Source organism: Vigna unguiculata, chromosome 4 (genome assembly GCF_037176805.1).
Source record: "Vigna unguiculata cultivar grain cowpea cultivar isolate G323 ecotype 2 chromosome 4, ASM3717680v1, whole genome shotgun sequence".
In the NCBI taxonomy this organism is placed as follows: domain Eukaryota; kingdom Viridiplantae; phylum Streptophyta; class Magnoliopsida; order Fabales; family Fabaceae; genus Vigna; species Vigna unguiculata.
The window spans coordinates 47,185,912-47,197,254 of NC_140795.1; the positions used below are offsets into that span (position 1 = coordinate 47,185,912).

Sequence of the window (11,343 nt, forward strand, 5' to 3'; positions counted from 1 at the left end):
AGACTCGTCCACAACTTGATACAAGATGTACAAAGCTGCCTTGTCCTTCAGACATGCGTCTTTCAGCACTTCCAACTTGGACGGGGAAACATTGTTTGTAACTTCTGCATCCTATTATTAGTATTAGAAACTCCTCTTAATATTATTATTGGAGATAATTTATTGTCCGAGAGGGTTCAATATGGTTTTTATGATCATTTTATTTTTATTATAATCTAACAAAGGATTTCCCTATTGGTCTGCTGTTTGACAAAACAGTGTTAAGGATGAAATTCGAAAAAGACGTCATTGTCACGAAAAAATCTGGAAACACTAAGCTGATACACTGGATGATGACCTCATGCATTGCATGTAACGTTTATACAGAGAAAACAAAACGGTTATACAATGGATAACAAACCAGAACGTATTATTGAATCAAAGTGGCTTTTATATAGAGCCTTTACAAGACATACCAATAAAGACTGCATCTTCTAATTTATAGCAAAATAGAAAATTAATCACTATATGTCGTAAAATGAAACACATGTTCATCTCCTAATTTGTAGTATTATGCAAAGACCTCTTCATTGCTTTCATAACAATTAGGAGATAGATACACATGGTTTAACCAGAATATCAAGTGGAGTGGTTTTAGTGTTGGTTAATCCAAAGGTTTCAGACATATCAGGAGGTTCAGTTGAGGGGTTTAAGATTTCAAAATAATGCAGAAAACTAGCAAGAGTTAAATGAACAACTTGAAGGCCAAAGGATATTCCAGGGCAAATCCTTCTACCTGCTCCAAATGGTAACAGTTCAAAATCATGACCCTTCATGTCAATATTTTTATCAGTTGTGAGAAACCTTTCTGGTTTAAACTCTAATGAATATGACCAAACATTTTGATCTGTCTGAATTTTCCAAAGATTTGTAATCAAACGGGTTCCCTTTGTGACATTGTAGCCACCTACAGTACAATTCTCTGTGAATTCATGAGGTGCAGAGAGAGGAGCTGGAGGGTATAGTCTTAACGTTTCTTTAACTGTAGCATGAAGGTATGTTAACTTAGAAATGTCATTCTCACTTAGCCATTCCTCTTTACCAACTATGTGAAGCTCTTGTTTAAGTTTTTCTAATACATGAGGATTTCTTAATATCAAACACATTGCCCATGTAAGAGTAGTGCTAATTGTGTCAGTGGCTCCTGCAACTATTGTCTGCAAAAACAAATATGCAATGAAAGAAATGTATAAGTAGCAATTACACAAACCGAAATTCATGCATGAACATATACACATACCAGTACAGTGGATTTGATCATGGTATCTGCATCAACCCCATCACTCGTTTGTCCATCAAGCATTGAAATCATCACGTCCATGAAATCTTGAACTCCATCAACCTTTCCACCCGAAGGCTTGCTTTGTCTATGCTCCTCTAACCACTCAGCTATAATACTATCCAATTCCTTCGCAGTTTCTTTCATGGCCTTCTCATGGCCTCCAAAATCGAACCATCTCAACCAAGGAACAGCATCTCCCACTGTGAACACCCCGAAAAGATGCATGAACTCCTTCACGGCCTTCACACATCTCCGTGCCTTCTCATCATCCACGGTTCCTGCACTGAAATATCGCTTCCCCAAAACCATTTGAAGAACAATGTTGAATATCAGATGAGAAAACCATTGCTTCAGCTCCACCGAGGCATAGCCACACTCGTTCTTGTTGCTACACCAAAAGTTAAAGAGCTCCTTGATGGAGCCTCGAACTTCTGACTCAAAAACATGACGCAGCTGCTTCACCCGGTGAGGGGAGAGGATCTCTAAAGTTGTAATCTTTCTAACTTTTCGCCAATAGGGACCACATGGTGCTACGGCGAACATGGCTTGGTTGTAGCTCATGTGTTCCATGGCAACGAGCTTGGGGCGAGAGGAAACGGCAATGTCGTTTGTTGTGAAGCATTCCTTTGCCGTTTCCCAGTTGTTGATTATCAAAGCCTTTTTGGAACCAAGTTGGATGGTGAAGATGGGTCCATATTTGTCAGCCAAATCACCCAAAGTTCTATGGGGTGTCTTTGAGCCACTCAGCAATGGAAGGTGACCGAGTATTGGCCATGCACCTGCAACTGTGGGAGTTTCTTTTCCTCGAGAAAATTTGAAGAGACGATAGAAAAAGAAACAGAAAAGAATTATCAGAGGAACAAGTGCATTTGCAGAGACATTTAGATCCATCGAAGAGAAGATTGTGTATGCGTAGTATACTTGAGGCTACACAAATTGGATTTTAATAGTGTCTCACTCTCTCTCTCTGCCACCCTTTATAAATTTTGACAACTATCATTTTTTAAATAGTTTTAAAATATTAAAAATATAAAAATATAAAACCACTTAGAAAAACCCACAAATTATTAAAATTTAATAATCAAAAAAGTCATTTTCCTTTACATTACTTCCCGTCTACGATAAACCTTTTTATTATAGAAATTTTGATATCTTTTCTACATATCTTTAGCCAGCATCTTTTAAATTATTTTTTATTTTTTATTTTTTTAAATTTTAAAATCACTTAAAAAAATATTATCTAATGTTATAAAAAGATTGTCAAAATTTAATTTGTCCTATTAAGTATACGTAAAACAAAATGTATTGATGAGTGGTCCCTTCCATATTTTGACTCCGTTCTACTATGGCAACTAGATATCTGAATTGAGTTTTATGTAATACTGTTTTGATATCTTAATATATGTTAAAAAATTAATATACTGATATAAGTATATTTTAAAAAAAAATTAAATATACTAATAAAAATATTTGATGTTTTAAAATATATTAAAAAATATATTTTAAAGATTTAATAAAAAGATATTATCAACAACTCAGCAGATATAAAAAAGTGAGCAGAAAATTCAGAGCCCAAAATATCTACCAGTTTGATTTTAATTGATAATGAAATGGAAACCACTAGACTGGGAACTGAAAACAGTGGCGGGGCTTTTTGAGTGATGTTAATTGACATAAGATAAGTGGGACAGAGAGATTCTACAAATTGCACAAGTGGGAATTTTTACTTAATAAAACGGTGAATTTAAAAGAAAAATGAATAAGTTATATAATGTCGACACGATTTTTTAAAAAATAAATAAATTTAAAACGATTTAGTTAAATTTGACCTTCAAGTGATAACATAGTATAGTTTTTTTATTTTCATAAAATTTAAGAAGTCGTGTTGTCAAATTTAGTGAAATCATTTTAAACATACACAACATCTTTACAAAATTGAGCCAACATGATAGGACTTATCTAACTTCAAAACTTTTAAAAAATTATTCCATTTTTTATAATTTGAAAAACACAATTACCCCACGTTAGGAAAAATCCACCATAAGTGCACCACTAAATTATTGTTCCCGATAAGATTTTATCAAACAATAAAGTAGTGAATGGGGTAAAAGTGTTCCGTCACGTTTTTTATTTTTAAAAAGCACTTTAGAAGGATAAAGAAGTACATAAATTGTGTTTGACCTGAATAGTGGAAGATTTATTAGGTGTACTCAGTGGCACATCTTTAGGTAATATTTTGAAATGTAAAATTTTTTGTTGAACTATTCTTTGATTCGTTTTTTGTTTGAAAATATTATGTTGGTTTTTCAGTATTATTTTAGTTTTAATTTGATCTGGATTTTATAAAAATTAATGTAATTTTATCTTTTTTGTTAATTTTTTGAAGCAGAACAAGAATTTTTCATCAAAATTAGTATTAGGACTATGTCAATTACACCAACGAATCAAACCCCTCTAATTCACAACTTCAATTTTGATGAAAAATTCTTGATTTGATTCAATAAATTTAAAAAAACACACAAAATTACATCATTTTTTAAAAATTGGACCAAATTGAGATTAAAAAAATTGAAGAACTAACTTAATACTTTTGAACGAAAAAGGAATCAAAAGAGAATTTTTATATAAACTAGTCAAAACATTCTATTTATTTTTTATATAGTAAAAAATAATAAAATTAGAATTATTGTTATTATTATAATTATAAAATTAGATATAAATAATTTTTATAATTTTAGTATAATTAATTTTTATTTATAATGATTAAATTTTAAAAAATAAAAAATATTAAATTAAAAAAATAATTATTTTTATTTAAAAAATATTTAAGAGATAAAATTGAAAAATAAATGTAAAAAAAAACTTTTCCTTATATATAAATATAAATTTATAAAACTTTATTAAAATATCAAATATATAAAATATATTAAAAATATTAAATTTAAAAAATTATTTAAAATCAAATATTAAATTATATAAGTGTAAAAAAAATTATTGGGACCATGGTCCCTTGTGCAAACGATGGTCTGCCACTGGGTGTACCAAAACCATAAATATGTATTACATTATTATATTACTATAGAGATTGAAAAGACAAGACTTTTAAAACTTAGTTGAAAAGTATAAAGAGAAATAATTAAAATTAGGAAACCTCATATTAATAGATAGGTATAAATACACTTTTTGTACCCAAACTTTTTCGAAAAGTTCAATTTGGTACTCGAACTTTAGAAATATTCATTTTAGTACCCAAACTTTTTAAACGTGTTTATTTTGGTACCTTCCGTTAAAGACTACATAACGTCGTTTGCCTTCTATTGAGGTGGCACTGTGCATGGCATACGTGGCAGAAAGAGTGGTTTGGCACGTGTTATTTGTGGTAAAAAAAAATCGAACGAGGTAAATAATTTTTGAAGTAAATATTGCGCGAGAAGAGCATCGTTGTGGATTTAGGGCAAAATTAGGGAAGTTTAGGGAAGTGAAATTGAAAATTTTGCAGAAGGGAAAATTAGGGCAGAGGGTCAATTTGGGAGTTAGGGTTCGGTGGTGGATTTACATTCGGTGATCGGAGAAGAAGGGCGACGATTTACTTCCGTTCGTTGGAAGACGGAGCTTTGGCAGTGGAAGACAAAGCGTTGATTTTCGAGTGGAAGGTGAGTTTTCTTTTCTGCTTTTTATATTTGAGTTGATGAATGCGTTCTGATTGTTTTGATTTTCGAAGCTGCACTTTCGTTTTGGGGTTTGTATTATATTGCGTAAATGTGGGGGTTCTGTTGTGGGGATTGTGCTGTAGGGGTCCTTGTGTGTGCGAAGTTGTGATATACTTGATAAATGTTGTGGGGTGAGGGATTGAATTTCATAAATGTTGTGGGGTTCTGTAAAGTGTAAAGTGTAAAGTAAAGTATGCGGTGGGTGAGTCGGTTGTGGTCCCCTCTATGACTTTATACTGTTTTCTTTGGGGTATGGGCTGTAATTTGTGGCGTTTTTTTGGGTATTCTTTTTAAACTGGGTAAATGGTTTTACTTTATAGGTTGTGATGTCTGATGATTGTTTTGAAGTTTGCTCCACCATGGTGGCCATTTTATACAGAATGGTAGCTTAATTTATAGTGATGGGTTAACAAGTACATGGGTATGTGATCCGGATTGGTGGAGTTTCTTTGAGATTATAGGGAAACTTAAAGAGATGGGTTATCATCTTGTGAAGGAATTGTGGTATAAAGTTGGAAAAGGGTCAATGTTAGAGAATAAGTTGAAGTTGTTGAGTGATGATAAGGGAGCATTGCACATGGTAAATATTGCGAGAAGAGATGGGAATGTGCATTTGTTTGTAGTTCACACAGTTTCTGAGGCTGAAGTAGTTGATAACTTTTTGGAATATTACCCTTTAGGTGATGACAACAATGAAACTGGTAATGGAAATGTTGAGGTACAGGGGCAGATGGATTGTGATAGTGTTTGTATAGGTGGCAATAATGAACAACCACATGCAGGGGATAATGTTGTTGATCCTGAATTGCAGGATGATGGTAATAATGAACAGCCATATGCAGGGGATAATGTAGTTGATCCTGAATTGCAGGATGATGGTAATAATGAACAAGTAGATGCATGGGATAATGTAGTTGATCCTGAATTGCAAGATGATGGTAATAATGAACAGGTGGACAAAGGGGATAATGTAGTTGATCCTCAATTACAGGATGATGGTAAAAATCAGACATGTGAAGATGGAAGGGAGGATGATGTTCAGGGTGAGGAGGAGGGACATGATAATCAGAAATGTGATGAGGGAGTTGAAGATGTTGAAGTCCGGAGTTGGACTGATTCAGAAGCTGATATTGCTGATGCAACACGAGATCAGGATTTCGAAGATTTAGTTGATGTCAACATTGCTTATGATAGAAATGGTACAGATGACCATAACTTGTGTGAGGGCAGTGTTGAAGTGGATGTGTATTTGAGTGAGGGAAGTCATGAAACTGGTAAAGTTAAGATTAATGATAGGGGATTATCTGAAAATGAATGGGTGTTAGACCACTTGGACAATGGTGAAGAAAGTGAGGAGTCAGTGGAGAAAGAAGACAACACTAAGTCAAGGTTCATGACCTTTCGGATGCCCATAAACATGGAAGATTACCAGTGGGAAATTGGTACATATTTCATAGATAAGGCCCAATTTGTAGATACAATTAGGACGTATGGTGTGCATTCTGGTTTGAAGTTGAAAATTCAAAGAAATGATAACCGCAGACTTAGAGTTATTTGTTTGGGAGCTAAGGGAAAATGCAAGTGGTTTGCATATTCTGGATATGTCCCTGCTAAAAACATTTGGCAACTAAGGAAAGTAGTTGACAAGCACACATGTAGTAGAGAATTCAATGTGAATGTAATAAATGCAAAGTGGTTAAGTGGGCAGTTAAAAAACACAATGAGAGATAATCCAAGTACTAGGGCTGTGGATATTCGTAAGAAAATCTCAAGAAAGTGGAATGTGAATGTGACTAAGTCAATGTCACGTAGAGCAAGGGCATTGGCCAATGACGAAGTTGAAGGTTCTTTTAATGAACAATTTAAACGAATATATGATTATGCTCATGAAATTCTGAGATCTAATCTGGGATCAACTGCAAAGGTTAAAGTTGATACAATTGAAGGGAAAACATACTTTATGAGATTTTATATGTGTCTTAAAGCCTGCAAAGATAGTTTTTTTTTTGTCGACCTATTATTGGTTTGGATGGGTGTTTTCTCAAAGGGAGATATGGAGGTGAATTGTTGACAGCTATTGGGAGGGATGCAAATGATCAAATGATGCCAATTGCATGGGATGTGGTGGAAGTAGAAAATAAATATACATGGACTTGGTTCTTGGAATTGTTAGTGGACGATCTTGGTGGGCCCAATATATGTTCTTCCATCACTTTCATGTCAGACCAACAGAAAGTATGTTAAAAGTTATTTGTTTTTTGTTTAGCAACCACATGGATAAAACACTTATGCACTGATTTGTTGAATAGGGTTTGTTGCCTGTTGTACAAGACATTTTGCCAAGAGTTGATCAGAGTTTTTGTATGCGTCACTTGTATGCAAACTTTAGGAAAAAATTCCCAGGGAAAAATCTGAAGAATCTGATGTGGAAGGCTGCAGTGAGTACTTATCCACAACAATGGGAAACTACTATGCGAATGATTAAAGAAGTTAACTTGGAGGCATTCAAGCATCTAATAGCCATACCATCTAGGTGAGTGAACTTATACGATATTGCTATGATTTATTATTCAGTACCCAATTTTCCATTACCATGTTCTCATTGTTTTGCATAAACAGGTATTGGTCTAGGTCCAGGTTCAGCCCAAGGCCTATGTCTGACACATTAGTGAATAATATGAGTGAGGCTTTCAATGGTGTGATTGTTGAGGCGAGGAGCAAGCCTATCATAACTATGATGGAACAAATTAGAGTTTATTTGATGGATAGATGGGCCAGCAATAGATCAAAGGTGTCTACAACAGAAGGGCCAATCTGCCCAAGAATTAAATCAAGAATGAAAGAGGAATCTAAAGAAACCAAAAACTGGTTACCAAGGTATTTGCTCCTGTAATTAGTTTTTTAGTATCATGTAATCTTTACATTTTCAATGGTTAATTTAGAATCAATTTTGCTTTTATCATACCAGGTGGTCTGCAGAAAAAAATTTTGAGGTTAGGCACACATTCAATAGGGAGAAATTTGTTGTCAACCTAGATACCAGGGAGTGTAGCTGTAGAAAATGGAGTATCACAAGGTTGCCTTGCTGTCACTCGTTGGGTGCAATGAAATTCTTGAATTTGGATGAAGAAGAGTTCATACCTCTATGCTTCAAGATGTCAACATATGAGGAAACTTATCAACCAATAATATACCCAACCAATGGACAGCACCAGTGGGATGTCACAGAATATCCAGATGTTTTACCTCCACCAAAAAGAATTCTACCAGGGAGGCCAAAAAAGAAAAGACGTCTAGAAGCTTGGGAAATGAAGAAGAAAGATAAACATGTTATATCTGTGAAGAGATCAGGTGTACGAAGAAGAAAGATAAACATGAAGCTGAATCATCCCAACCAGTCCACCAAAATCTCATTCCTCATCCAACACGTGGTAGACCTTTTTCAAGGCAAAATCTGCAGCATAGGCGTGGAGCTGTTTGGAAACCATGACTGTAGGATTAGTTTTAACAATGCAGCTGCACCTTTTGTAATGACTTTACCAATATTTTGAGGCTGCACATTTTGTAATGACTTTACGATTTTGTTATTTTGGATTGGTATTGTGTTACCAATACTGTTGTCTGCTGTAAAAGGTTATGAACAATGTCCTTTTTATATCATATTTCGTGTTATCAATGAATTTCTATCAACTTTGAATTTCTATCATTCTTTTGTCTGTTGTATATGATAGCAAGGCAGCCCTGCACTCCATTATCAATGAATTTCTATCAACTTTGACAGATTGTGTTCAAATTTTAGGTCCTTTCTTGTAATTACAGCCCATGTAACATTTCAAATAGCAGAAAAATAAATGCAATACTTTCACAGGTGATTCACATTTTTCATAACTTCAAACTTTAACTCATTTCATTAAATTTGATCTTACAAAATAACCTTTCAAACACCTGAACTGAAATCCAACAACTTGAACCAGCTAATCTTTCTCTACAATATCATATCATTCTACATCAACATCATGGATACTAAAATCACATTAACTACAACCAACAGGCACACCACTCCAATTAACAAGTTGACCCACTTTCTCCATCCCTTAACTTCTTTCTCTAGAATATAAATCTTCTGCCTTTGCCTCAGAATAGTTGCATCCTTTTTGTCATCACCATCTTCAATGCACCATTTAAAGAAATTGCACCCATATGAAGCTCCACTTCCACCCTGTTATTCAAAAAATAACACAACAAAAAATTACTTTACTATGCAACTACATGGAAACACAAACATAAACTTATCTAAACACAAAAACAGAAGCCTGACCTTGAAATTAGGGCATTCCCAAAACTCTCTCCCACCATTCTTCACAGTTCTAGCCGTTCTCAACACAACTTCCACTCCGCAATTGCATGTGGGTGCTTCACCCAACCCTCTACACCCACCACTATTACAGGACAAGCTTTGATTTCGCATCAACCATGAATTGTGAGAGCAAGAGGAAGATGATTGAGCCCTTGACATTTCTTCAATGTCGAGAAAAATGAGAAGAAGAGAAAACCACCTATTAGGGTTCCAAAAAATAGTGCACTTAAAGTTTACCAATAAAGGGGATTCCAACTCATTTTATCTGAACAATTCTTTCTGCCACGTATGCCATGCACAGTGCCACCTCAACAGAAGGCAAACAGCGTTATGTAGTCTTTAACGGAAGGTACCAAAATAAACACGTTTAAAAAGTTTGGGTACTAAATTGAACATTTCTAAAGTTCGGGTACCAAATTGAACTTTCCGAAAAAGTTTGGGTACCAAAAGTGTATTTATACCTAATAGATAAATTGTGTTGGAATTCAAATTTTAAAAATCTAACCTAAATTAAGATGGACTAATTTAACAACAATTTTAAAATTTAGTTTTGTTTACAAAAATATTAAGATATTTTGAATATTGTATATTATATCCATATCTAAAACTCTGAATCAAATGGAGATCAAATTTAAGATAAAATAATCAAATTGGATATAAAACATAAATATAAGTTGTGTATGACTTTTGAAAGTATTTGTCCTTTGTCCAAATTTGGAACTTTTCTGATATTTGCTGTCAATGCTTTAAGAGAGGTAAGGATTGACGAAGCATTCTGTATTATATGGACATGAATTTGGAAGAAAAAATCGCAACATGAATGAGACAGTCACATTAATCATAACAAACTTTGTTACTGATACTTCTCGCAAAGTGTTTATAATTTTTTAAATATATATTATATTACATTAGTAAATAATAATAATATAATATTTTTAAGTTAATATATAAAATAAAATTATAGTTATTAAAAATAAAGGAAAATATATTAAAAAAATAGAGAATAATTATTAATAAATAAAGAAAAATAAAAAAAATAAACATAAAAAAAATTAAAAATATTTATAAAAATAACAGTCAATGTAATAAATAATTATATTTTAAAAAATAAAATTAATATTTTAAAATAAATTTTTTTATATATTGTTATAGATATTTTTATTACATCAGCGAAATGGAAAAAGGTAGGGCAACCGAGTGTGAAATAAACGTGATAATATGAGAACGACGCAAGAGTAATCACATGACCATGCTTAAATTCAGAAGTATGATACTGTGAAACCAAATAAGTTATTTCTTTGCAAAATAATCTTTCAATTTCAAATGATAGAATCTGGAAATTAAGAAATTAATGATATTCGATGAAACCAAATATTCATCGTCATTCTTCCATGTATGCTAAAAGAAGAAAAATAATCTGTCAAATGAAAGAATATGCAAATTAAGAAATTCATGATCAAACAAAACTTTGATTGCCATTCTTCCAATACGTTAGACGGGGAATAACCACCAATAAAAAAATTATGAAAATTAAGAAATAAAAATACTTTGTAATTTGGTGCATCTATTCTTATAAAATGACTCATATGTCACTTATGTTAAATTAAATTGATGTTAGCATCATTTAAAAGTTAAAGATTTCGTAGGTCAATATCTAGATTTGTTATGTATCAAAATATGGATAATTTTCTATCTTAGAATTCTTTTAATTTTGACATGTGACATCTTCAAAATAAAATATGACTTAGATTTTGATATATGACAAACCAAGATTTTGACATATAACCAATGGAATAAGGACTTTTGGCATCGATTGTTTTCATTATTCTCTCTCGGTTTTAGAATCGAGGCACATTGGGACGATGTCAAAAGGGAATGACTTTTGGTCTCAGGTGTCACTTCCAAATTATGTTAACATTAATTTAACGTAAGGGATTGTATTAGGTTTTGTTGCA

General features: G+C 32.9%; 2 protein-coding genes across 2 annotated transcripts; one reads left to right on the plus strand and one right to left on the minus strand.

Annotated features, from left to right (window-relative positions):
• Nucleotides 1-388: 388 nt before the first annotated feature.
• LOC114181645 (cytochrome P450 82A4-like) lies at nt 389-2,272 on the minus strand. Its single transcript, XM_028068154.2, has 2 exons — nt 1,280-2,272; nt 389-1,196 (listed from the first exon to the last, which is right to left on the minus strand). The coding sequence occupies exons 1-2, from the start codon at nt 2,210-2,212 to the stop codon at nt 585-587; spliced, it is 1,545 nt and encodes a 514-aa protein (XP_027923955.1). The 5' UTR covers nt 2,213-2,272; the 3' UTR covers nt 389-584.
• Nucleotides 2,273-7,454: 5,182 nt separating this feature from the next.
• Nucleotides 7,455-8,582, plus strand: LOC146887308 (uncharacterized). The gene is made up of 3 exons (XM_085672093.1): nt 7,455-7,564; nt 7,651-7,908; nt 8,000-8,582. The coding sequence occupies exons 1-3, from the start codon at nt 7,455-7,457 to the stop codon at nt 8,580-8,582; spliced, it is 951 nt and encodes a 316-aa protein (XP_085528219.1).
• The last annotated feature ends 2,761 nt before the right edge of the window (nt 8,583-11,343 follow it).